The sequence below is a fragment of the Scyliorhinus canicula genome, chromosome 17 (assembly GCF_902713615.1).
Source record: "Scyliorhinus canicula chromosome 17, sScyCan1.1, whole genome shotgun sequence".
NCBI classification, from domain to species: Eukaryota; Metazoa; Chordata; class Chondrichthyes; order Carcharhiniformes; family Scyliorhinidae; genus Scyliorhinus; species Scyliorhinus canicula.
In genome coordinates this window covers 91,913,428-91,941,264 of record NC_052162.1, presented here as the reverse complement: position 1 = coordinate 91,941,264, position 27,837 = coordinate 91,913,428, and the positions used below count along the sequence as shown (strand labels likewise).

Genomic DNA, 27,837 nt, shown 5'->3' with positions numbered 1-27,837 from the left:
TGGTCTTTGGAGCAAAGGTATTGGTGTAGTTGTCTTTGGAGCAGAGGTATTGGTGTAGTTGGTCTTTGGAGCAGAGGGATTGGTGTAGTTGGTCTTTGGAGCAAAGGTATTGGTGTAGTTGTCTTTGGAGCAGAGGTATTGGTGTAGTTGGTCTTTGGAGCAAAGGTATTGGTGTAGTTGTCTTTGGAGCAGAGGTATTGGTGTAGTTGGTCTTTGGAGCAGAGGGATTGGTGTAGTTGGTCTTTGGAGCAGATGTATTGGTGTAGTTGGTCTTTTGAGCAGATGTACAGGTGTAGTTGGTCTTTGGAGCAGAGGTATTGGTGTAGTTGGTCTTTGGAGCAGAGGTATTGGTGTAGTTGGTCTTTGGAGCAGAGGTATTGGTGTAGTTGGTCTTTGGAGCAGAGGTATTGGTGTAGTTGGTCTTTGGAGCAGAGGTATTGGTGTAGTTGGTGTTTGGAGCAGAGGTATTGGTGTAGTTGGTGTTTGGAGCAGAGGTATTGGTGTAGTTGGTCTTTGGAGCAGAGGTATTGGTGTAGTTGGTCTTTGGAGCAGAGGTATTGGTGTAGTTGGTCTTTGGAGCAGAGGTATTGGTGTAGTTGGTCTTTGGAGCAGAGGTATTGGTGTAGTTGGTCTTTGGAGCAGATGTACAGGTGCAGTTGGTCTTTGGAGCAGAGGTATTGGTGTAGTTGGTCTTTGGAGCAGAGGTATTGGTGTAGTTGGTGTTTGGAGCAGAGGTATTGGTGTAGTTGGTCTTTGGAGCAGAGGTATTGGTGTGGTTGGTCTTTGGAGCAGAGGTATTGTTGTAGTTGGTCTTTGGAGCAGAGGTATTGGTGTAGTTGGTCTTTGGAGCAGATGTACAGGTGCAGTTGGTCTTTGGAGCAGAGATATTGGTGTAGTTGGTCTTTGGAACAGAGGTATTGGTGTAGTTGGTCTTTGGAGCAGAGGTATTGATGTAGTTGGTCTTTGGAGCAGAGGTATTGGTGTAGTTGGTCTTTGGAGCAAAGGTATTGGTGTAGTTGGTCTTTGGAACAGAGGTATTGGTGTAGTTGGTCTTTGGAGCAGAGGTATTGATGTAGTTGGTCTTTGGAGCAGAGGTATTGCTGTAGTTGATCTTTGGAGCAGAGGTATTGGTGTAGTTGGTCTTTGGAGCAGAGGTATTGATGTAGTTGGTCTTTGGAGCAGAGGTATTGGTGTAGTTGATCTTTGGAGCAGAGGTATTGGTGTAGTTGGTCTTTGGAGCAGAGGGATTGGTATAGTTGGTCTTTGGAGCAGAGGTATTGGTGTAGTTGGTCTTTGGAGCAGAGGCATTGGTGTAGTTGGTCTTTGGAGCAGAGATATTGGTGTAGTTGGTCTTTGGAGCAGAGGTATTGGTGTAGTTGGTGTTTGGAGCAGAGGTATTGGTGTAGTTAGTCTTTGGAGCAGAGGGATTGGTGTTGTTAGTCTTTGAGCAGAGGGATTGGTGTTGTTAGTCTTTGGAGCAGAGGGATTGGTGTTGTTAGTCTTTGGAGCAGAGGGATTGGTGTTGTTAGTCTTTGGAGCAGAGGGATTGGTGTTGTTAGTCTTTGGAGCAGAGGGATTGGTGATGGTAGTCTTTGGAACAGATGCACAGGTGTAGTTGGTCTTTGGAGCAGATATACAGGTGTAGTTGGTGTTTGGAGCAGATGTATTGGTGTAGTTGGTGTTTGGAGCAGATGTACAGGTGTACATAGAACATAGAACAGTACAGCACAGAACAGGCCCTTCGGCCCTCGATGTTGTGCCGAGCAATGATCACCCTACTTAAACCCACGTAACCCATATCCCAACAATCCCCCCATTAACCTTACACTACGGGCAATTTAGCATGGCCAATCCACCTAACCCGCACATCTTTGGACTGTGGGAGGAAACCGGAGCACCCGGAGGAAACCTACGAACACACGGGGAGGACGTGCAGACTCCACACAGACAGTGACCCAGCCGGGAATTGAACCTGGGACCCTGGAGCTGTGAAGCATTGATGCTAACCACCATGCTACCGTGAGGCCCCAAGTGTAGTTGGTGTTTGGAGCAGATGTATTGGTGTAGTTGGTGTTTGGAGCAGATGTACAGGTGTAATTGGTGTTTGGAGCAGAGGAATTGGTGTAGTTAGTGTTTGGAGCAGATGTATTGGTGTAGTTGGTCTTTGGAGCAGATGTACAGATGTTGTTAGTCTTTGGAGCAGATGTATTGGTGTAGTTGGTCTTTGGAGCAGATGTATTGGTATAGTTGGTCTTTGGAGCAGAGATATTGGTGTAGTTGGTCTTTGGAGCAGAGGTATTGGTGTAGTTGGTCTTTGGAGCAGAGGCATTGGTGTAGTTGGTCTTTGGAGCAGATGTATTGGTGTAGTTGGTCTTTGGAGCAGAGGTATTGGTGTAGTTGGTCTTTGGAGCAGAGGTATTGGTGTAGTTGGTCTTTGGAGCAGAGGTATTGGTGTAGTTGGTCTTTGGAGCAGAGATATTGGTGTAGTTGGTCTTTGGATCAGATGTACAGGTGTAGTTGGTCTTTGGAGCAGAGGTATTGGTGTAGTTGGTCTTTGGAGCAGATGTACAGGTGTAGTTGGTCTTTGGAGCAGAGGTATTGGTGTAGTTGGTCTTTGGAGCAGAGGTATTGGTGTAGTTGGCCTTTGGAGCAAAGGTATTGGTGTAGTTGTTCTTTGGAGCAGAGGTATTGGTGTAGTTGGTCTTTGGAGCAGTGGTATTGGTGTAGTTGGTGTTTGGAGCAGAGGTATTGGTGTAGTTGGTTTTTGGAGCAGAGTTATTGGTGTAGTTGGTCTTTGGAGAAGAGGTATTGGTGTAGTTGGTCTTTGGAGCAGATGTACAGGTGTAGTTGGTGTTTGGAGCAGAGGCATTGGTGTAGTTGGTCTTTGGAGCAGATGTACAGATGTTGTTAGTCTTTGGAGCAGATGTATTGGTGTAGTTGGTCTTTGGAGCAGATGTACAGGTGTAGTTGGTCTTTGGAGCAGATGTACAGGTGTAGTTGGTCTTTGGAGCAGAGGTATTGGTGTAGTTGGTGTTTGGAGCAGATGTACAGGTGTAGTTGGTGTTTGGAGCAGAGGTATTGGTATAGTTGGTCTTTGGAGCAGAGGTATTGGTGTAGTTGGTGTTTGGAGCAGATGTACAGGTGTAATTGGTGTTTGGAGCAGAGGAATTGGTGTAGTTAGTGTTTGGAGCAGATGTATTGGTGTAGTTGGTCTTTGGAGCAGATGTACAGATGTTGTTAGTCTTTGGAGCAGATGTATTGGTGTAGTTGGTCTTTGGAGCAGATGTATTGGTGTAGTTGGTCTTTGGAGCAGAGATATTGGTGTAGTTGGTCTTTGGAGCAGAGGTATTGGTGTAGTTGGTCTTTGGAGCAGAGGCATTGGTGTAGTTGGTCTTTGGATCAGATGTACAGGTGTAGTTGGTCTTTGGAGCAGAGGTATTGGTGTAGTTGGTCTTTGGAGCAGAGGTATTGGTGTAGTTGGTCTTTGGAGCAGATGTACAGGTGTAGTTGGTCTTTGGAGCAGAGGTATTGGTGTAGTTGGTCTTTGGAGCAGAGGTATTGGTGTAGTTGGCCTTTGGAGCAAAGGTATTGGTGTAGTTGTTCTTTGGAGCAGAGGTATTGATGTAGTTGGTCTTAGGAGCAAAGGTATTGGTGTAGTTGGTCTTTGGAGCAGAGATATTGGTGTAGTTGGTCTTTGGATCAGATGTACAGGTGTAGTTGGTCTTTGGAGCAGAGGTATTGGTGTAGTTGGTCTTTGGAGCAGAGGTATTGGTGTAGTTGGTCTTTGGAGCAGATGTACAGGTGTAGTTGGTCTTTGGAGCAGAGGTATTGGTGTAGTTGGTCTTTGGAGCAGAGGTATTGGTGTAGTTGGCCTTTGGAGCAAAGGTATTGGTGTAGTTGTTCTTTGGAGCAGAGGTATTGGTGTAGTTGGTCTTTGGAGCAGAGGTATTGGTGTAGTTGGTCTTTGGAGCAGAGGTATTGGTGTAGTTGGTTTTTGGAGCAGAGTTATTGGTGTAGTTGGTCTTTGGAGCAGATGTACAGGTGTAGTTGGTGTTTGGAGCAGAGGCATTGGTGTAGTTGGTCCTTGGAGCAGATGTACAGATGTTATTAGTCTTTGGAGCAGATGTATTGGTGTAGTTGGTCTGTGGAGCAGATGTACAGGTGTAGTTGGTCTTTGGAGCAGATGTACAGGTGTAGGTGGTCTTTGGAGCAGAGGTATTGGTGTAGTTGGTGTTTGGAGCAGATGTACAGGTGTAGTTGGTGTTTGGAGCAGAGGTATTGGTATAGTTGGTCTTTGGAGCAGAGGTATTGGTGTAGTTGGTCTTTGGAGCAGATGTACAGGTGTAGTTGGTGTTTGGAGCAGAGGTATTGGTGTAGTTGGTCTTTGGAGCAGCGGTATTGGTGTAGTTGGTCGTTGGAGCAGAGGTATTGGTGTAGTTAGTGTTTGGAGCAGATGTATTGGTGTAGTTGGTCTTTGGAGCAGATGTATTGGTGTAGTTGGTCTTTGGAGCAGAGATATTGTTGTAGTTGGTCTTTGGAGCAGAGGTATTGGTGTAGTTGGTCTTTGGAGCAGAGGCATTGGTGTAGTTGGTCTTTGGAGCAGATGTATTGGTGTAGTTGGTCTTTGGAGCAGAGGGATTGGTGTAGTTGGTCTTTGGAGCAGAGGTATTGGTGTAGTTGGTCTTTGGAGCAGAGATATTGGTGTAGTTGGTCTTTGGATCAGATGTACAGGTGTAGTTGGTCTTTGGAGCAGAGGTATTGGTGTAGTTGGTCTTTGGAGCAGAGGTATTGGTGTAGTTGGTCTTTGGAGCAGATGTACAGGTGTAGTTGGTCTTTGGAGCAGAGGTATTGGTGTAGTTGGTCTTTGGAGCAGAGGTATTGGTGTAGTTGGTCTTTTGAGCAAAGGTATTGGTGTAGTTGTTCTTTGGAGCAGAGGTATTGGTGTAGTTGGTCTTTGGAGCAGAGGTATTGGTGTAGTTGGTCTTTGGAGCAGAGGTATTGGTGTAGTTGGTCTTTGGAGCAGAGTTATTGGTGTAGTTGGTCTTTGGAGCAGAGGGATTGGTGTAGTTGGTCTTTGGAGCAGATGTACAGGTGTAGTTGGTGTTTGGAGCAGAGGCATTTGTGTAGTTGGTCTTTGGAGCAGATGTACAGATGTTGTTAGTCTTTGGAGCAGATGTATTGGTGTAGTTGGTCTTTGGAGCAGATGTACAGGTGTAGTTGGTCTTTGGAGCAGATGTACAGGTGTAGTTGGTCTTTGGAGCAGAGGTATTGGTGTAGTTGGTGTTTGGAGCAGATGTACAGGTGTAGTTGGTGTTTGGAGCAGAGGTATTGGTGTAGTTGGTCTTTGGAGCAGAGGTATTGGTGTAGTTGGTCTTTGGAGCAGATGTACAGGTGTAGTTGGTGTTTGGAGCAGAGGTATTGGTGTAGTTGGTCTTTGGAGCAGCGGTATTGGTGTAGTTGGTCTTAGGAGCAGAGGTATTGGTGTAGTTGGTCTTTGGAGCAGAGGTATTGATGTAGTTGGTCTTAGGAGCAGAGGTATTGGTGTAGTTGGTCTCTGGAGCAGAGGTATTGGTGTAGTTGGTCTTTGGAGCAAAGGTATTGGTGTAGTTGTCTTTGGAGCAGAGGTATTGGTGTAGTTGGTCTTTGGAGCAGAGGGATTGGTGTAGTTGGTCTTTGGAGCAAAGGTATTGGTGTAGTTGTCTTTGGAGCAGAGGTATTGGTGTAGTTGGTCTTTGGAGCAAAGGTATTGGTGTAGTTGTCTTTGGAGCAGAGGTATTGGTGTAGTTGGTCTTTGGAGCAGAGGGATTGGTGTAGTTGGTCTTTGGAGCAGATGTATTGGTGTAGTTGGTCTTTGGAGCAGATGTACAGGTGTAGTTGGTCTTTGGAGCAGAGGTATTGGTGTAGTTGGTCTTTGGAGCAGAGGTATTGGTGTAGTTGGTCTTTGGAGCAGAGGTATTGGTGTAGTTGGTCTTTGGAGCAGAGGTATTGGTGTAGTTGGTCTTTGGAGCAAAGGTATTGGTGTAGTTGGTGTTTGGAGCAGAGGTATTGGTGTAGTTGGTGTTTGGAGCAGAGGTATTGGTGTAGTTGGTCTTTGGAGCAGAGGTATTGGTGTAGTTGGTCTTTGGAGCAGAGGTATTGATGTAGTTGGTCTTTGGAGCAGAGGTATTGGTGTAGTTGGTCTTTGGAGCAGTGGTATTGGTGTAGTTGGTCTTTGGAGCAGATGTACAGGTGCAGTTGGTCTTTGGAGCAGAGGTATTGGTGTAGTTGGTCTTTGGAGCAGAGGTATTGGTGTAGTTGGTGTTTGGAGCAGAGGTATTGGTGTAGTTGGTCTTTGGAGCAGAGGTATTGGTGTAGTTGGTCTTTGGAGCAGAGGTATTGTTGTAGTTGGTCTTTGGAGCAGAGGCATTGGTGTAGTTGGTCTTTGGAGCAGAGGTATTGGTGTAGTTGGTCTTTGGAGCAGAGGTATTGGTGTAGTTGGTCTTTGGAGCAGATGTACAGGTGCAGTTGGTCTTTGGAGCAGAGATATTGGTGTAGTTGGTCTTTGGAACAGAGGTATTGGTGTAGTTGGTCTTTGGAGCAGAGGTATTGATGTAGTTGGTCTTTGGAGCAGAGGTATTGGTGTAGTTGGTCTTTGGAGCAAAGGTATTGGTGTAGTTGGTCTTTGGAACAGAGGTATTGGTGTAGTTGGTCTTTGGAGCAGAGGTATTGATGTAGTTGGTCTTTGGAGCAGAGGTATTGGTGTAGTTGATCTTTGGAGCAAAGGTATTGGTGTAGTTGGTCTTTGGAGCAGAGGTATTGATGTAGTTGGTCTTTGGAGCAGAGGTATTGGTGTAGTTGATCTTTGGAGCAGAGGTATTGGTGTAGTTGGTCTTTGGAGCAGAGGGATTGGTGTAGTTGGTCTTTGGAGCAGAGGTATTGGTGTAGTTGGTCTTTGGAGCAGAGGCATTGGTGTAGTTGGTCTTTGGAGCAGAGATATTGGTGTAGTTGGTCTTTGGAGCAGAGGTATTGGTGTAGTTGGTGTTTGGAGCAGAGGTATTGGTGTAGTTGGTCTTTGGAGCAGAGGTATTGGTGTAGTTGGCCTTTGGAGCAAAGGTATTGGTGTAGTTGTTCTTTGGAGCAGAGGTATTGGTGTAGTTGGTCTTTGGAGCAGAGGTATTGGTGTAGTTGGTCTTTGGAGCAGAGGTATTGGTGTAGTTGGTTTTTGGAGCAGAGTTATTGGTGTAGTTGGTCTTTGGAGCAGATGTACAGGTGTAGTTGGTCTTTGGAGCAGAGGCATTGGTGTAGTTGGTCTTTGGAGCAGATGTACAGATGTTATTAGTCTTTGGAGCAGATGTATTGGTGTAGTTGGTCTTTGGAGCAGATGTACAGGTGTAGTTGGTCTTTGGAGCAGATGTACAGGTGTAGTTGGTCTTTGGAGCAGAGGTATTGGTGTAGTTGGTGTTTGGAGCAGATGTACAGGTGTAGTTGGTGTTTGGAGCAGAGGTATTGGTATAGTTGGTCTTTGGAGCAGAGGTATTGGTGTAGTTGGTCTTTGGAGCAGATGTACAGGTGTAGTTGGTGTTTGGAGCAGAGGTATTGGTGTAGTTGGTCTTTGGAGCAGCGGTATTGGTGTAGTTGGTCTTTGGAGCAGAGGTATTGGTGTAGTTAGTGTTTGGAGCAGATGTATTGGTGTAGTTGGTCTTTGGAGCAGATGTATTGGTGTAGTTGGTCTTTGGAGCAGAGATATTGTTGTAGTTGGTCTTTGGAGCAGAGGTATTGGTGTAGTTGGTCTTTGGAGCAGAGGCATTGGTGTAGTTGGTCTTTGGAGCAGATGTATTGGTGTAGTTGGTCTTTGGAGCAGAGGGATTGGTGTAGCTGGTCTTTGGAGCAGAGGTATTGGTGTAGTTGGTCTTTGGAGCAGAGATATTGGTGTAGTTGGTCTTTGGATCAGATGTACAGGTGTAGTTGGTCTTTGGAGCAGAGGTATTGGTGTAGTTGGTCTTTGGAGCAGAGGTATTGGTGTAGTTGGTCTTTGGAGCAGATGTACAGGTGTAGTTGGTCTTTGGAGCAGAGGTATTGGTGTAGTTGGTCTTTGGAGCAGAGGTATTGGTGTAGTTGGTCTTTGGAGCAGAGGTATTGGTGTAGTTGGTCTTTGGAGCAGAGGTATTGGTGTAGTTGGTCTTTGGAGCAGAGGTATTGGTGTAGTTGGTCTTTGGAGCAGAGGTATTGGTGTAGTTGGTCTTTGGAGCAGAGGTATTGGTGTAGTTGGTCTTTGGAGCAGAGGTATTGGTGTAGTTGGTCTTTGGAGCAGATGTACAGGTGTAGTTGGTGTTTGGAGCAGAGGCATTTGTGTAGTTGGTCTTTGGAGCAGATGTACAGATGTTGTTAGTCTTTGGAGCAGATGTATTGGTGTAGTTGGTCTTTGGAGCAGATGTACAGGTGTAGTTGGTCTTTGGAGCAGATGTACAGGTGTAGTTGGTCTTTGGAGCAGAGGTATTGGTGTAGTTGGTGTTTGGAGCAGATGTACAGGTGTAGTTGGTGTTTGGAGCAGAGGTATTGGTGTAGTTGGTCTTTGGAGCAGAGGTATTGGTGTAGTTGGTCTTTGGAGCAGATGTACAGGTGTAGTTGGTGTTTGGAGCAGAGGTATTGGTGTAGTTGGTCTTTGGAGCAGCGGTATTGGTGTAGTTGGTCTTAGGAGCAGAGGTATTGGTGTAGTTGGTCTTTGGAGCAGAGGTATTGGTGTAGTTGGTCTTAGGAGCAGAGGTATTGGTGTAGTTGGTCTCTGGAGCAGAGGTATTGGTGTAGTTGGTCTTTGGAGCAAAGGTATTGGTGTAGTTGTCTTTGGAGCAGAGGTATTGGTGTAGTTGGTCTTTGGAGCAGAGGGATTGGTGTAGTTGGTCTTTGGAGCAAAGGTATTGGTGTAGTTGTCTTTGGAGCAGAGGTATTGGTGTAGTTGGTCTTTGGAGCAAAGGTATTGGTGTAGTTGTCTTTGGAGCAGAGGTATTGGTGTAGTTGGTCTTTGGAGCAGAGGGATTGGTGTAGTTGGTCTTTGGAGCAGATGTATTGGTGTAGTTGGTCTTTGGAGCAGATGTACAGGTGTAGTTGGTCTTTGGAGCAGAGGTATTGGTGTAGTTGGTCTTTGGAGCAGAGGTATTGGTGTAGTTGGTCTTTGGAGCAGAGGTATTGGTGTAGTTGGTCTTTGGAGCAGAGGTATTGGTGTAGTTGGTCTTTGGAGCAGAGGTATTGGTGTAGTTGGTGTTTGGAGCAGAGGTATTGGTGTAGTTGGTGTTTGGAGCAGAGGTATTGGTGTAGTTGGTCTTTGGAGCAGAGGTATTGGTGTAGTTGGTCTTTGGAGCAGAGGTATTGGTGTAGTTGGTCTTTGGAGCAGAGGTATTGGTGTAGTTGGTCTTTGGAGCAGAGGTATTGGTGTAGTTGGTCTTTGGAGCAGATGTACAGGTGCAGTTGGTCTTTGGAGCAGAGGTATTGGTGTAGTTGGTCTTTGGAGCAGAGGTATTGGTGTAGTTGGTGTTTGGAGCAGAGGTATTGGTGTAGTTGGTCTTTGGAGCAGAGGTATTGTTGTAGTTGGTCTTTGGAGCAGAGGCATTGGTGTAGTTGGTCTTTGGAGCAGAGGTATTGGTGTAGTTGGTCTTTGGAGCAGAGGTATTGGTGTAGTTGGTCTTTGGAGCAGATGTACAGGTGCAGTTGGTCTTTGGAGCAGAGATATTGGTGTAGTTGGTCTTTGGAACAGAGGTATTGGTGTAGTTGGTCTTTGGAGCAGAGGTATTGATGTAGTTGGTCTTTGGAGCAGAGGTATTGGTGTAGTTGGTCTTTGGAGCAAAGGTATTGGTGTAGTTGGTCTTTGGAGCAGAGGTATTGGTGTAGTTGGTCTTTGGAGCAGAGGTATTGATGTAGTTGGTCTTTGGAGCAGAGGTATTGGTGTAGTTGATCTTTGGAGCAGAGGTATTGGTGTAGTTGGTCTTTGGAGCAGAGGTATTGATGTAGTTGGTCTTTGGAGCAGAGGTATTGGTGTAGTTGATCTTTGGAGCAGAGGTATTGGTGTAGTTGGTCTTTGGAGCAGAGGGATTGGTGTAGTTGGTCTTTGGAGCAGAGGTATTGGTGTAGTTGGTGTTTGGAGCAGAGGTATTGGTGTAGTTGGTGTTTGGAGCTGAGGTATTGGTGTAGTTGGTCTTTGGAGCAGAGGAAGGAGTTCCACTCCTTAAACATCCAACCTGCGTGCGACCACTGCGTGAAGATAATGCACATCTGCAGTGAGTGTGCACAGCAGCTATATCCTGGGGCAGTCAGACATCCCTGGCCTCAGAATCGCTGGTTTTCTCTTGGGGGATAAAGCGTACCCACTGAGGACCTGGTTAATGAGGCCAGCACAGAGACCAGTGACCGATACGGAGATCCAATACGAGGCCCATGCGGCTACTCGATCTGTCGTTGAGTGGTGCATCGGACTCCTTAAAATGTGGTTCTGATGCCTCAACAACTCTGGTGGTGCACTGCAGTATACCTATCAGAGGGTTGCTTCTTTGTGATGACATAGAATTTACAGTGCAGAAGGAGGCCATTCGGCCCATCGAGTCTGCACTGGCTCTTTTAAAGAGCACCCTACCCAAGGTCAACACCTCCACCCTATCCCAGTAACCCCACCCAACACTAAGGGCAATTTTGGACACTAAGGGCAATTTAGCGTGGCCAATCCACCTAACCAGCACATCTTTGGACTGTGGGAGGAAACCTGAGTACCCGGAGGAAACCCACGCACACACGGGGAGGACGTGCAGACTCCACACAGACAGTGACCCAAGCCGGAATCGAAACTGGGACCCTGGAGCTGTGAAGCGATTGTGCTATCCACAATGCTACCGTGCTGCCCCTACTGTGTCCTCCACAACCTGGCACAGCAGCATGATTTCGTATTGGAGGTTGTCCGTGTGCATGCACGGACATGGACCCAGGCATTCTCCGGCCATTCTCCGGCCATTCTGGGCACACGAGCCGTGAGTTTCACCCGGCCCTGCTGCTCGCCCCTCACTGGTCCTGGAATCGGTGAGGGGTTAACGCCGATTTTGTTCACTGTAAACCTCCTGCGAATTCTCCGTTCGAACCGGCACGTAGCCACTGAAACGGAGAATGCAGCCCATGGTGGCTAAATTTGCTGATGACACGAAGATAAGTAGAAATGTAATCTGGGTTAAGTGAATGAGCATAGACCTGTCAAAATGGAATAAAATTTGGGAAATGTGTAATTGTCCATTTTGGCAGGATGAATGAAGAAGAAGAATACAAAGAGAAAAACTCTGAGGTGGCACACGTCAAGTTCATAGGATAGTGCAAAGGGATTATTTACAAGATGCTGTTCAAACTGGATAAATTATAGACCATTCCCATGGAGGCAAAGGTTGCAGTAGAGGACATTTCTCAATGCAACACAGGATTGGCATAACCACCTCTCTATTTCGACATCCAATCTGGGCCACCAGAAGTAGTTTCTCATCAACTCCTTCATTCTAATGACACCGGGAGGCCCTCGTGCAGCTGATCCAGGATTCTATTTTATAGACATGACATAATGATTACTCTACAAGCCTACAGCAATACACCATTTTGTACTGGCAATTCAAGATGTCTGCCAAGATAAGGTTTTAGATCTGGATTATTTCCATACTCTAGTGTTAGAGTGCCTTTTTGAATCAGTTCCAACACTTTCCCCATCGATGGATCCGTTAAGGTAAATTTTCGCACATGAGACAGATAGAATATATTGTTGAACTGTTCATCAAATTAGTGCTTATCTTTGTGGTCTTGTACATCTTGCAGCGGCAGTCTAGACTAAGCGTTTGTGTTTGCATGCTGTTCAGACCTCCAATATTCAATGTCATTATTGTCTGCTGACAAAATTGACCCAACATTGTAATTGGTTCACAACGAGTGAAGGGATCACCTTTTGCGACCCAAAAATTGCTGTTAAGGGATGAAAGTCGGTCAGTAGAGTAAATTGATAACCAAATAAATAATGTTGGAACCTTCAAATACCAAAAATAATGCTGATGGCTTCTTTCTCACGTTGAGCATAATTGGACTCAGTGCCAGTCAATGTCAAAGAAGCAAATACTATTGGTCATTCTTCATCTGAAGGCATTACATGTAAGGCAATTGGCTCCAACCCCACAGGGTCGCATGCAATCTGCTGCTCAGTTTTGGTTTATAGCAGACCAATAATTCTGATTCCCATAATTTTTGTTTAAAAGTTTGATAAGCATTCTCCCAACCCAGAGCAAGCTTGCTTGTTACAAAGTAACATCTGTAGCCTTCAGCCTTGCTGCTAAGTGTGGTATAGGGGCTGGTTTAGCACTGGGCTAAATCGCTGGCTTTGAACGTAGACTAAGACGGGCCAGCAGCATGGTTCAATTCCCGTACCAGCCTCCCCGAACAGGTGCCGGAATGTGGCGACTAGGGGCTTTTCACAGTAACTTCATTTGAAGCCTATTTGTGACAAGAAGCGATTTTCATTTCATTTCATGAACTTTCCATAGTAATTTAATAATCCTAGAAACAACTTTAACTGAGTCACTTTCTGTGGTTGTGGAGAATCCAGCATCTCTGACATCTTCGGTTCATTGTGAAGACTGTCTTGGTCTATGATGTGTCCAAGATAGTGAATAGAAGATTTTTAAAAATTGCACTTCTCTTTCTTGATCCTGAGATTATATAGTTTCAGCCTTGGAAGGCTAGGTTCTTTACATGCTCTACATTGTTTGAATCTGTAATCAAAATGTCATCCAGTTAGCATTGTACACCTGATAGCCCACTCAAGACCTGATCCATAGATTATTGGGAGAGAGCCAGTGTTGTCCTGAATGGAAGCCTTCGATACTGAAACAGACCCTTGTGTGTTACTATATGTCAGTTACGGTCGAGACTCAATAGCTACATTCATTGGGAGAGATATATTTTGCTCATTTTTTGGCCACTTGAGTCCTGCAAAAAAATCTTTGCTAAGTGGTAAAGGGTATTGATCAGCACATATTAGAACTTTGGAAGGCTTTTTGAAATTCCCACGTATTCGTACTCAGCCATCCTTCTGTAAGGAAGGGATGCTTAGAGATGCCCAATCGCTGGTGGTACAAGGCTCAGAGACTCCTGACTTCAGTAACCTCTCGAGTTCCTTTTCCACATCAGGTCGAATGGCATAGGGTACGGTACGTGCTTACAAACACTTGGGCACGCTGTCTGCCTTTTTCTTGACTTTCACTTCGACAACAGTAATGGATCGAAGTGACTCCTCAAACACCTTTGCATACTTTCGCAGAAGTCGTTGAAGATCGCTCGCAGAATCAACAAGTATCAACAAGTATCACTTCAGCAGCACAACCACCTCGGCGTATATCCTCAAGACCACATTGCAATGGCAGATATTTCAATTTATGACCATATATCGATTCAGGAAAAAGTGATATTGCAGCACCTGTATCTACTTCCATCTGAAAAGTGTTTCCATTTATTTTGGATGAGCCCAAAATCATTGCTGATTTCCTTGGACTGCTAGAATGTCAAGCTTTAATTCCTTCAATGTGGGGCAGCACAATAACATAGTGGATAGCACAATTGCTTCACTGCTCCAGGGTCCCAGGTTCGATTCCGGCTTTGGTCACTGTCTGTGCGGAGTCTGCACATCCTCCCCGTGTGTGCGTGGGTTTCCTCCGGGTGCTCCGGTTTCCTCCCACAGTCCAACGATGTGCAGGTTAGGTGGATTGGCCATGATAAATTGCTGGGTTACTGGGTTATGGGGATAGGGTGGAGGTGTTTACCTAGAGTAGGGTGCTCTTTCCAAGAGCCAGTGCAGACTCGATGGGCCGAATGGCCTCCTTCTGCACTGTAAATTCTATAAAAACTGACTTGACACTTTAGTATTCGGTGAATCTTCAGTTGGATCGCTTAATTTGTGAACTCGCTCTGTAGACTTTGTAGTACTTTTCTTGGTACATTCCTTTTGTGCTGATGAGACTTGATGCGACCAACATGACTTGTGAACGTGACCAACTTTACCACAATGTTTACATTTGCTTTCCTTGCTCCAGCAATCTCCAGCCATACGTCCCGCCTGGTTGCAGCGATGACTTGGTAGGTTCTTGGTGGATCTGCTTCCCACAGACTCCATCTTATGCTCGAACTTTAGCTCGAACTCCAATCAGCAAAGCGTCTCTTGCAGCAAGTTGCATAGACATTGTTATTTCCATAACAGACTTTAGGGTTAGCACACCTTCAATCAGCAGTTTCCTTGGGATGACTCCATTCCTGAGGCCACAACTGATCGGTCATAAAGTGTTTCATCCAAAATCTGGCCAAATATGCAGTACCTTTCGTGTTCTTGTAGCGATGCAGCAAATTTTGAAATATTTTCCCCTTTGTCCTGTGCACAACACTATTAATAGTGGTTGGGACGAGAACTAATAATAACCTTTTTTTGTCACAAGTATGAAGTTACTGTGAAAAGCCCTTAGTCGCCACATTCCGGTGTCTGTTCAGGTAAGCTGGTACGGGAATTGAACCTGCGCTGCTGGCCTTGTTATGCAGCACAAACCAGCTGTCTAGCCACTGAGCTAAGTCTTGCAAAACAGTTATTAACTCATTATATGATTTGTCTCCAGGTTTATTTGTGGGTATTACATTCTGTAGTCACATGAATGTTTTCCTCCTAAGTAAGCTGATAAAAGTCGCAGAATACAGGTCTGGCGGTGTCTGGCAGACTTTAAGTAATGATGAGAACCTTTCCTCATCAGAGTTCCATGTCTCTTTCTCCTCATCAAATGCATCCATGGCGCCTTTTCTTCCCACCGTTTTTGGATTGCCGCTCCCTGATCTGTGTTACTCAGGCTTCAGCTTGTCTTCCCTGACATTTATTTTCTCTCTGTTAAAGCAAATAAACTCACAGCGCACAAGCAGACTAGCTGTTTCTGTGCCCCACTATTCCCGGGCAGTAGGTTGCAGAGTCGGCGGCCCCAAAGGTTTGTGCTGCCGTGGCCCATTTCAGTGCCTCATGCATATTCTCCACATCTCCGCCCACTACCAATGGTAAGTTACTGAAAGCTTTGATCTCCATTTGAAGTAATCCCCCAGTAACTCACAGTTGTCTGCTAGATTTTTTTTCGGAAAGTGCTATACTTTCACTAGCGGTTGACGCAGTCGACTGTATTTTTCGCCGAAACACCTCGACAAACAGTACAGTGTACAAGTATTTACCTCAGTCGTTTTTACTTGCTACAACAATTATTTTTTTCATAGAACTTACAGTGCAGAAGTAGGCCATTCGGCCCATCGAGTCTGCACTGGCTCTTGGAAAGAGCACCCTACCCAAGCCCATACCTCCACCTTATCCCCATAACCCAGAAACCCCACCTAACACTAAGGGGCAATTTGGACCCTGAGGGCAATTTATCATGGCTAATCCACCTAACCTGCACATCTTTGGACTGTGGGAGGAAACCGGAGCACCCGGAACAAACCCACGCACACATGGGGAGAACGTGCAGACTCCACACAGACAGTGACCCAGCGGGGAATCGAACCTGGGACCCTCGCGCTGTGAAGCATTTGTGCTATCCACAATACTACCGTGCCGCCCCCTTTGCCTTGGACGTTAAGAATATTTCTCCTGACCTCACGGCTGGTGCATGGACCTAGATCTCTGTCGATGTTTCCTTCTTCTGGCTCACAAATTCGCCGTCGAAAATTGTTTTCCTCCCGATTTTTACAACCCAAATTTAGTCGCCTGTTACTGTTTTATTTTGTTCTTTGTTGTAGCCGTAAAGAGAAAGAATCAGAGGTGGCACAGGTCAAGTTCGTATAGCATAGCGCAAGGGATTTATTTACAAGATGCTGCTGAAACAGGGTACACAATCCCGCGAAATGCGTTACACATAACATTACACCAGCCAATGGTGTTATTCTGATACATAATAAGTCGCAAAAGGTTGGTGTGCAGGTAATTAGGAAAGCTGATGGAATGATATTGTTTATTGTGAGGGGAATTAAATACAAAATTAGAGAGATTATGCTTCAGTTGTACAGCTGTTGGTGAGACTGCACGGGGCGGCACAGTAGCATAGTGGTTAGCACAATTGCTTCACCGCTCCAGGGTCCCAGGTTCGATTCCCTGCTTGGGTCACTGTCTGTGTGGAGTCTGCACGTTCTCCCCGTATCTGCGTGGATTTCCTCCGGGCCCTCCGGTTTCCTCCCACAGTCCAAAGATGTGCAGATTAGGTGGATTGGCCTTGCTAAATTGCCCTTAGCGTCCAAAAAAAAGGTTTGATTTGGTTACGGGGATAGGGTGGAAGAGTGGTCTTAGGTAGGATGCCCTTTCCAAGGGCTGGTGCAGACTCGATGGGCCGAATGGCCTCCTTCTGCACTGTAAATTCTATGATGATTCTCTGATACACACCTGGAGTACTGTTTCCGGTATTGGGCTCCTTATTGAAGGAAGGATGTGAATCTGTTGAAAGTAATTCAGAGAAGGTTTATTAGACTAATCCCTGGATTGGGAATGTTCTCTTATGAGAAAATGTTGCAGAGGTTGGGCTTGTATCAGCTGGAGTTTAGAAGAGTAAGAAGCAACTTAATTGAAATATATAAGATCCTGAGGGGTTGTGACAGGGCCGATGTGCAGAGGATGTTCCCTCTTGTGGGAGAATCTAGAACTAGAGGCCAGCCTCCCCAGACAGGCGCCGGAATGTGGCGACTAGGGGCTTTTCACAGTAACTTCAATGAAGCCTACTCGTGACAATAAGCGATTTTCATTTTCATTTTTTCACTGTTTAAAAATGAGGGGTCTGACATTTCAACAGAGGTGAGAAGAAATATCTTCTCTCAGAGGGTCATGAATCTTTGGAACTCTTCCTTCTCAACTTTGCTCCTCGCCTGAGGTGTGGTGACCCTCAGGTTAAATCACCATCAGCCAGCTCCCTCTCAAAAGAGGTGCGCTGCCTATGGCCCTCTGCGACTATGGTGCCTTTTCATTTCTCATTCATATGTTCGTATGTTAGATTCTCCACATCTATACTAATGGATTCCTTTATCGTTTTAAAACATTTCTATTTATTCACTCATCACGATGTACAGAATACAAGCCAACATTATGGGCCTGATCAAACAGCCTCGTCGCTCCCGACTTGGGACACAATGTTAAATCTCGCAAGAGGTCTCTTGCGTGTTTTGCGACGCCTGGGACGCCTCAGGAGATCTTGTTAGATGTCAATTGCAGAAAAAGACCAATGGTTTGCCTGACCAGCAGAATCCAGTTCAAAGACTTGATTTCAAATCAGTAGTTCCCAATCTAATCTTCTGTTTGTTGTTTCATTTTAAGGTGTGGGGATCACTATGGTCGTTGTGACCTCAATTTGTATCATCCTCTACAACGTCATCATCGCCTACAGCCTGTACTACTTGTTCGCCTCATTCCAATCCCCCCTGCCGTGGACAGACTGCTTCAGATGGTGGGGCGCAGATGAAACATGCAGCAGGACTCCCAAAGGTACTGTCTGAATGTCTATTGGGTAAAGTATAGAGACCGACTGTTTATTCTTCATTCTGTCAGTCTGAATGTGAGGGGAAAATGGACAGTAGTTTCAGTGGCCATCTTCACTGTGATCACACAGCAGAGATACTGGGACAGGAATCAACAGCGGCAACAATCATGACACTGAGTCACCGGGATTGAAGGATAATCAATAATGAATAAAAAAATAAATGATGGTAATATTTTCAAGAAAACAGTTCATCGCTAGTCGTGTTGCTCATGAGCAAAGTGTATGAATATGAGTCTCTTTCTACTTTAACTCTCAGTTTGTCACATAGTCTATAATTCTTTCTTTTGCTTCATTTGTCAATTGTTTCTCGCACTCTCTCTCTGTTGTGTATTACATTGATGCTCTTGTCTCTGTGTTTGTGCAGGAATCTTTTTCTCACTTTTAGTCATAGTGAGCATGATGGCATAGTGGTATTGTGTACTGACTATTAATCCAGAGACCCATGATAATGATTTGGGGATCCGGGTTTGAATCCCACAGCAGGTGGTGGAATCTAAACTCAATAAAATACCTATAATTAAAAGTCTAATAATGACCATGAAACCATTGTTGCTGGTTGTAAAAATCCACCAGATTCACTAGTGTCCTTTAGGGAAGGAAATCCTTACCTGGTCTGGCCTACATGTGACTCCAGACCCACGTGGCTGACTCTTCAATGCCCTCTGAGATGGCCTAGAAAGCCAGTCAGTTCTGTCCAGCCGCTAAGAAAACACAAAAAACGAATGAAACAGGACGGATCACCCGGCATCGAACCAGGCACCAGAAACAGCCACGGGAAACCCAGTCCTGCCAATCTTGCAAATTCATCTTTACTAACATCTGGGGAATTGTGCTAAAGTTGGGAGAGCTGTCCCACAGACTAGTTAAACAAGAGTCATACTCACAGAATCAAACCTTACAGACAATGTCCCGTTTGCCATTATCACCATTTCTGGGTATGTCCTGTCTCACCGACAGGACAAACACATTAGAGGTGAACGCACAGTAGTATACAGTCGGGAGGGGAGGGAGGGAGTTGCCCTGGGAGTCCTCAACATTGACTCTCATGGCTTCAGGTTAAACATGGGAAAGTAAACCTCCTGCTGATTACCACGTACCAGCCACCATTAGATGATGAATCAGTACTCCTCCATGTTGAACATCACTTGGAGGAAGCACTGAGGGTGGCAAGGGTGCAGCATCTTTTCTGGATGGGGGACTTCAATGTCCACCACCAAGAATGGCTCAGTAATACCACCACAAACCGAGCTGGCTGGGTCCTGAAGGACATAGCTGCTAGACTGGGACTGAAGCAGACGGTGAAGGAACCAACAAGAGGAAAAAACATACTTGACCTCACCTTCACCAATCTGCCTGCTGCAGATGCATCTGTCCATGACAGTATCAGTAGAAGTGACCGCCGCACAGTCCTTGGGGAGACAAAATCCCATATTCATATTGAGGATACCCTCCATCGTGTTGTGTGGCACTACCACCATGCTAAACGGGATAGACTTCGAACAGATCGAGCAAAGCACGAGTGGGCATCTATGAGGTGCTGTGGACCATCAGCAGCACCAGAATTGTATTCAACCACAATCTGCAATCTCATGGCCCGGCATGACCCCCACTGTACCATTACCACCAAGCCACGAGGATCAACCCTGGTTCAATGAAGTGTACAGGAGAACATGCTACCATACTGGTGAAGCTACCACACAGGACTACTTGTGTGCCAAACAGCATAAGCAGCAAGTAATAGACAGAACTAAGTGATTCCACAACCAGCATATCAGATCTAAGCTCTGTAGTCCTGCCACATCCATTTGTGAATGGTGGTGGACAATTAAACAACTCATTGGAGGAGGAGGCTCCACAAATATCCCCAACCTCAATGATGGAGAATCCCAACACATAAAAGACAATGCTAAGGCATTTGCATCAATCTTCAGCCAGAAATGCCAAGTGGATGATCCATCTCTGTCTGTTCCGGAGGTCCCCAGCATCACAAATGTCAATACGATTCACTCCACATGATATCAAGACACGGCTGAAAGCACTGGACACTGCAAAGGCTTTGGGCCTTGATAATGTCCTGGCAATAGTGCAGCAGACCTGTGCTCCAGAACGTGCCACACTCCATGCCAAGGTGTTCCAGGACAGTTACAGCACTGGCATCTACCCAGCAATGTGGAAAGTTGTCCAGGTGCATCCTATACACAAGAAAGAGGACAAATTCAACCCAGCCAATTACCACCCCATCAGTCTACTCTCCATCATTAGCAAAGTGATGGAAGGAACAATCAACAGTACTATCAAGGGGCACTTAATCAGCAATAACCACTCACGAACACTCAGTTTGGGTTCTGCCAAGATCACTCAGCTCCTGACCTCTTCCACCTTTGGTTCATACATGGACAAAAGAGCTGAATGTCAGAGATGAAGTGAGAGTGACTGCTGGTTGGAGTCATACCTGGCACAAAGGAAAATGGTTTTGGTGGTTGGAGGTCAATCATCTCATGTCCAGGACATCACTGCAAGTGTCCCTTGGCCCGACCATCTACAGCTGCTTCATCAATGACCTCTCTTCCATCAGAATATCAGAAGTGGGGATGTTTACGGATGACTGCATAATGTTCAGAACCATTCACGACTCCTCAGATAATGAAGCAGTCCATATCCAAATGCAGCAAGACCAGGACAATATCCACTTGGGCTGACAAGTGGCAAGTCACATTCGTGCCACACAAGTGCCAGCCAATAACCATCTCTTACAAGAGAGGATCTAACCATCAACACAAGATTCTGTGGCATTACCATCGCTGAATCCCCACAATCAACATCCTGAGGGGTTACCATTGATCAGAAATTGAACTGGACTTCCCACATTAATACTGTGGCTGCCAAGGCAGATCAAAGGTTAGGCATCCTATGACGAGTAACTCACCTCCTGATCCCCCAAAGCCTGTCCACCATCGACAAGGAACAAGTCGGGAGTGTAATGGAATTCTCTCCACTTGCTTGGATGAGTGCAGCTCCAACAATACTCAAGACGTTTGACACCATCCAGGACTAAGCAGCCCGCTTGATTGCTCCCCCTTCCACAAACATTCAAACTCTCCACCAACAACGAACAGTGGCAGCCATATGCACCATCTACAAGATGCACTGCAGTAACTCACTCAGGTTCCTTAGACAACATCTTCCAAACCCACGGCCACTACCATCTAGAAGGACAAGTGCAGCAGATTCCTGGGAACTGCACCACCCGGAAGTTCCCCTCCAAGTCACTCATCACCCTGACTTTGAAATATATTGCCACTCCTTCACTGTTACTGGGGCAACATCCTGGAACTCCCTACCTAACAGCACAGTGGGTGCACCAATTCCTCAACGACTGCAGCAGTTCAAGTAGACAACTCACCACCACCTTCTGAAGGAATAGGTAATAAATGCTGGCCTTACCAGCGACGCCCATATCCTGCAAATGAATCAATAAAAATCATCTGCTTTTCCTCCAAATATCTCGCTCAAACTTCCATTTTATAAAAGCAAGTGACTGCAGGTGCTGGAATCTGAAACAAAAACAGAAAATGATGGGTAACCTGAGCAGGTCTGACAGCATCTATCACGAGACGACTGAGCTCATGGTTCAAGGGATGCCTCTTTGTCAAAGATTCTTGTGGGAATAAAGGTAGCGGTTAAGGGTTCCGGTATTCATTGCATTGATTAACATTGTTCAAGGGATAATTGTCAGCTATTTTTTGGTGTGACGTTAAAGATATTTTAATACAGTGTTAGAAATTTGTTTCAATATACCGTATCCCTATTTCTTTGGGAATTCATTCCTGAAGCGATGTATCCTTTCCTCACAGTCTTACAAAATTAAAATAAAATATTAGTGTTTCTGTCCTGTATCTGAGTCACTGCTGAGGTCGGTCCAGGATTGTAATATGGGGTTTGGACTATTCTCACTCATGGTTGAAGCTAACAGTGCGGCCTGAGAAGTCCACATGCAGCCACTGGGCGACGCCAATTGGTCAGGTCGACTGGGGCAGAGGTGACAGAGGTTTTGGGCAGCCATAAAGCGCATTAAACACAGGGCATCCAAGTGGTGGCCAGCACTCTCGGGGATGTGTTAAGGGGCCTTGTGACGTAGCTTGAGGGACACTTTGCCATGGAAGGTCCCTACGAAATTTATGCTAACCCTCATGTCTCTTTCTTGACATGCAGGAGGAGGACACCCAAATCATGGAGCCTTGAGATTTAGCTGTATGCCCAATAGCTTCCAGGGAGTGGAGATGAAGGAGAAGAGAGAATTGTAGTCACCTGCCTGTGCAAAGGAACACCACACTCAAGATGAAGGGGCAGCTATACCTCCTGCGCGCACTGTGGAAGAGCCACAGTGAGCCAGTGTTTGCAGACACCTCACAGGACTCAGAGGGTGAGGTTCTCTGGCCTCCATGTGGTGTACTTCTCAGTGGCGGGAGACAGCTCATCAAAGGCTGGCAGTAGGATCTTCTGTTCACACCGTCAATGGGATTTTGTATTGAATCCACCCCACGCCGCTGGCAGAGGTGGGTCGTCAGCGGGACTGGAAGATCCTGCTGGCATGAACAGCCAGAAGATACCACCCAGGGTCTATAGACAGTGCTTACCACTGCTGTAGAGTGTCATCAAGACTGCGCATGTCCAGAGAACTGGTTGGTCACATCTGCCACCTGATTCTGCACCATGGGGACTTGGGTATCCACTGCCAATTCTTATGCTAATGGCTCCTTCCAGGCCTCCACAGTTGACCTCTGCAAGATTTCACAAGCGTCCGCTTACAAATAGTGCAAAACGTTATGGGCTCAATCTTAAACAAAGGCACAGAACTGTATGCATTTCGACTGGGATAAGGCAAGCTAGAATGCAAGAGCATTTGGATTTGCACAGATCTCTGGTTTTCCACAGCTGGAGGGCACCATCAACTGCACTCACGTGGCACTCGGAGCTCTGTAGCAACAAGGTGTCCACGATGTGAATCGCAGTGGGTTCCACTCATTGAATGTTCAGCTCATCTGCAATCACAGCAAACATATCGTGCATGTCTGCAAACTCTGTCAATTCCATAACCGGCTGAATTTATTCAATCATGGATGTCCTCAGGGTCCTTTCCATATTCGCAGGGGAGCTTGTACTCAGCAAGACTCACAAGGACACTGATTGCTCCAACCCATAGGTTTCATGCGGGCTCTAATAGACAGGTTGAGTGAATGGGAAATCTGGGCGAAGATGCAGTACATTGTGGGAAATACGAGGTAGTAGGAACAAAAACAAAAAACATTCTCAAGGCTTGTTGATGTTCAAAGAAACATTTTTGGTACACACCTATGAGGAATACAGGATGGTTTCCCATTGTGGGCAGCCCCACGCCGTTGGGAAACCCCTGACGTAGGTGACCTGCCAGCACAATGGAGAATCCCGCCAGCGGAGAATCCAACCCAGTGAATTTTCATTGAAAGGAACCGGAGGTTGAAAAACCATTGACTTCTGGAAGAGACAGATTACATTTTTAAAAGGAAATTGTCCTCAGTATTTGTAGGTACATGGCCTTAAACTCAACCCTGGAATCTAAGGGAATGTGGGAAAATACCTGCTACAGTTACAGTGGCCAGCCAAGAATTCATAAATAGTGAACTCTCAAGATTTTTAATCTTCCAAAATTGAACTTTAATTTGGCTAAGCAAGCATCTACCTATAGTATAAATTGTAAATTTTGCATGCTTGTGTATATGTGTCTGTGGGTGGCAAAGTTTTGAGAAGCGTGGGTTTACCTTTTAAAATATTTTATCATCTTTACCTGGTTGGGTTGTTAACTCACTAAAAACTAACCCCATATACTGCGGTGGCATAGTGGTACAGCTTTTAGTACGCTGCTTTACAGCTCCAGTGACCTGGGTTCAATTCCTGCCCCGGGTGGCTGTCTGTGTGGAATTTGCATCTTCTCTCCGTGTCTACATGGCTTTCCTCTGGGTGCTCCTGTTTCCTCCCACAGTCCAAAGGTGTGCAGGTTAGATGGATTGGCCATGCTAAATTGCCTTTGTGTCCAAAAGGTTAGGAGGGGTTACTGGGTTACGCGGATAGGGTGGAGGTGAGGGCGTAAATGGGGTGCTCTTTCCAAAGGCAGGTGCAGACTCGATAGGCCAATTGATCTCGTTCTGCATTTTAAATTAAATTATATGATTCAATAAAGCCTACCAGACTTTAATCTTTGTATGTAAATGTTTAGCCACGAGCATTGAGAAAATTCCTTTCTACTTGCAAAACCTTCAACGGTACCCATTTGAAATGAAATGAAATGAAAGTCGCTTATTGTCACAAGTAGGCTTCAAATGAAGTTACTGTGAAAAGTCAGACTTGAGGTATTAAGATAGGGGAATCATATTTTAACCCTCTTCATGTGGCCGCAACAGTTGGTAATGGTTTTGTTAGGAGTGAATGAAAGTGAATTAAATCTTGGGCGCACTCTAACGGAGAAATTTCAGAGCGGGATCTACCGGTCACTTTGCACCGTAAAGGCAGTGCAGTGCAGCGTGACGTAGATGTCTGGAGATTCCACTTATGGGATCTACCTGCCTCGTCATGTCAAGCGAGTTTGTGTTAGATCTTGTGAGACGTCGCAACGTGAATCCCGTCCATTGTGGGCAAGAACACTTACAGCCAAATCTGCATATTAGAGTGAGACAGCTAGTCTCACTCTAAAGTGTGTCCCAAGATCTACCTAAGGTGTAGTCGATCACGGGAGGCCATTCAATTGGGGGTCCTGGCTGTTAACGATATGGAGATTGGCCTTAATTGGTGATTATCGGTTTCTCGCCAATAACCATCAATTATTGTTTGCAAAGAGTGGGGTCCGGATATCACCAATCAGATTGCGCCGGTTACATCAGAAACCCAGCGCTGCCCAGTTCGGTTCCCGATTTCGGCCTCTCCCGCGAGATATCCAGCACAATCCAGCGGTTAGTTCGTACCTCAAAACATGCTCCATTCCCTTAAATCTTAATTCAACCAATTCTTTGATAATATAACTCATTGAATAGGCTGCTTATATTTTAATGACTTAATTTAGATTGATGATTACTAACTTTGAAAATGTCTGAAATAAAATCTCCAGTTACACACAGAGCTGGACTGTGTTGTGTGTGGAGTGTGCAAACAGAACCTCTGTTGTTTTTACCCATCTGTAACCTCCCCCATGCAATAAAATGGATTCAGTCAGAGTGAAATAATGGCCCAATCACGAGCAATGACAGCATCATTCACAGCGAAATGTAATTTGAAAACACATTCCCCATTTTCCAGATCCACTCTGCAATCTCACTCTGGATAATGGATATTTTGAAATCGTGAATACAACATGGCTGCATGTAAACAATGAAACATGTCCGAATGGATCAGAAATCTACGTTCCTCACCAGGGCCCAAGTGAGCAATACTGGGAGTAAGTAAATGACTACAGAAAGCTGCACCTAGAACCTGGACAGCTGTATCAGTAGCTTCCACTTGGGAAGGTTCATTGGGTGAATGTCCTGTTTAATGCGTGAAAAGCTGTTTGATTTAGAGAGAGGTAGTATTGACAGCATACACCTGTTACAAAATAGCATCACAACAGGGGCCCTTTCATGAGTTAACAGTTCCTGGTTTCTAACGCTGCAGATTCACTTTTGCACTATTTATACAGTAAAAATTTTACAAATCTTGTTTCTTTTCTCAAAGGAAAAAATTCACCATTGGAATTTCTAAACAAGAAATGGTTCCAATTATCGGTGACTGATTGAACAATAGAACATTACAGCGCAGTACAGGCCCTTCGGCCCTCGATGTTGCGCCGAACTGTGAAACAAATCTGAAGCCCATATACACTATTCCATTATCATCCATATGTTTATCCAATGGCCATTTATATATTTAACATTATAGAATTTACAGTGCAGAATGAGGCCATTCGGCCCATCGAGTCTGCACCGGCTCTTGGGAAAGAACACGCTAGCCAAGCCCACACCTCCACCCTATCCCCATACCCCAATAACCCCACCCAACACTAAGGGCAATTTTGGACACTAAGGGCAATTTATCATGACCAATCCACCTAACCTGCACATCTTTGGACTGTGGGCGGAAACCGGAGCACCCGGAGGAAACCCACGCACACGCGGGCAGAATGTGCAGATTCCGCACAGACAGTGACCCAAGCCGGGAATCGAGCCTGGGACCCTGGAGCTGTGAAGCAATTATGCTCACCACAATGCTACCGTGCTGCGCACGTTGATGGGCCCTTCTTGGTGTATTTAATTGAATCCAGAGAGCAGGGACCACATTTAACAATATGAAATTCATTGGGAGACGTGACCAATCCAGGGAGTTTTAACAGTGCATTGTATGACAGTCAGTGCTGCACTGTCAGCAAAATTAAAATAGCTCCCACATAACTCATTGGTACTTATTGTTTAAACACAGCTGTATGTTTAACAACATTAATAGAAATCGAGATGAATCATAAAAAGCATCTGGATTCTCAGGTCCGCCAGCACGGTGCTCCGGCTGCTGGCCAATGGGATTTCCCATTGTGGCCACCTTATACCGTCGGAATTCCGCTGATGGTTTGCTCCCAATTCTTCAAAAGATTATTTGACAAAATATTTTGATGTGTTTTATCTAATACCGTCCTTGTGTAACGAACAGTATCCTTAGTTGCTCTCTGTTATTGTTTTATTCAGTAAAGTGGTTTTACGCCGTAGCAGTTCAATGGATGAGACTGGGGAGATAGTCTGGTATTTAGCCCTCTGCCTGCTTCTGGCCTGGCTGGTTGTTGGGGCAGTGTTATCGAAAGGAATCAAATCTTCAGGAAAGGTAAAATGATTGGTGATGAATTGAGTTAAATTGAGTTAAAGTACAGATTTCAGCAACAATAAAATGAAAATTTATGAATGATTTGTGAAGTGGGCTGGTTTATCTCACAGGTGATGTTAACAGTGACTGTTTGGGGGTGGGAGATCCATAATTCATGAATACTCCAGGCCCGAAGGAGACTTGGGGGCGTGATCGAACAAATTTCTTTCTGAGTATGGTGGCGAGTGGGAATCGCCGGGTGTTTCCCAACGGCCGACCTGGTGAGTCCGTCACCGGTGTCGAATGCTAATTACGGCACTTAATGATGCTACACGGGCTTCACACCGCAAATGGCTTTTCCTCCGGCTGAATCGCCTGGGCCGCGTCTGGCAGCTCCCCACTAACTAGGCGGAGCAGCACTTAAGCCGATCCCACAGAGCAAATCCCAGGCAGCACGCAGCCATGACACCGCGCAGACCAGCTCCGCGATTCAGGGATGCCGGCTTGGCCAGACTGATGGATACGATTGCGTCCAGATGGGAAACTTGTTCCCCGAAGCAGCCATGACACCAGCAGACCAGCTCCGTGATTCCGGGATGAATTGGCATCGGTTTCCTGGCACTAGTCCCACCTGCTGAAACCCCAACGACCCTGTGCCTGGCACCGTCCCCACCCCCAACACAATACCGCGACGTGCCCCAGAACAGCCTGGCAGCCACCAGCATATCCCACCCATGCCCAGCAGTGGTACATCCATCTGTCCCCTTGTTGCGACTTCTTGGTGAGTGTGCTTAACACTCAATTTGGCTCTGTTTCTGTACTTAGCTCTGGAGTCGCCAGGTGTCGTTAAGACACCGCCACAAGCTTCAAGGTGAAGTTCAAAGCAATAAAACCATACACCAATTAGTAAGTCCAAACAACTGAGTTTAATAACTACCCATGCACACGCTAAAAGGATTAAACTTATTCCTACCGCTAAATAAACTAATACTTATCTCGAAGGAACTGCTGGGTCAGGGAACAAGGCCTCTTGTTCTGCTCTGGTCTGCAGTCTTCAGGTTGGTATCAGTTAAAAGGGGTCAGGAGTGCCTATCCCTGGTAGCGATCGTTGTGAGGCACTTACTTGTTGGCGGCTGCTGTCCGAACCCTCTCCTCTCTCTTGTTCAAGATCTTCTTGGCAAAAGCTGGTCCACGGAGGAGTGTTGGTCAAAGAGAGAGAAGGGCTGGAGGGCTGGATCAGAAGACTGAACCATGTGTGGGACCTGTCTTTTATAGGTCCCAGGGGATCCGCGCCCCTTTGGGTGAACTCCCTTACCTGCTTGGAATCGATTGGGTCTCTTCTCAATCGATATGTTTGAACCCCCCAATCATGGGGCAGTTCCTAGGTCACTGGAGCGGTTCTTGGGACTTA

The 27,837-nt window shown here is 45.9% G+C and overlaps 1 protein-coding gene across 1 annotated transcript in view; it reads left to right on the top strand.

Annotated features, from left to right (window-relative positions):
* Window positions 1-27,837, top strand: part of LOC119951478 (sodium- and chloride-dependent neutral and basic amino acid transporter B(0+)-like) — a 91,867-nt gene that overhangs the window by 21,802 nt on the left and 42,228 nt on the right. The window contains exons 5-7 of the mRNA XM_038774688.1: window positions 17,351-17,518; window positions 24,900-25,038; window positions 26,315-26,447. Of these exons, the coding sequence (XP_038630616.1) occupies window positions 17,351-17,518; window positions 24,900-25,038; window positions 26,315-26,447 (440 nt within the window). The remainder of the gene's footprint in view (window positions 1-17,350; window positions 17,519-24,899; window positions 25,039-26,314; window positions 26,448-27,837) is intronic.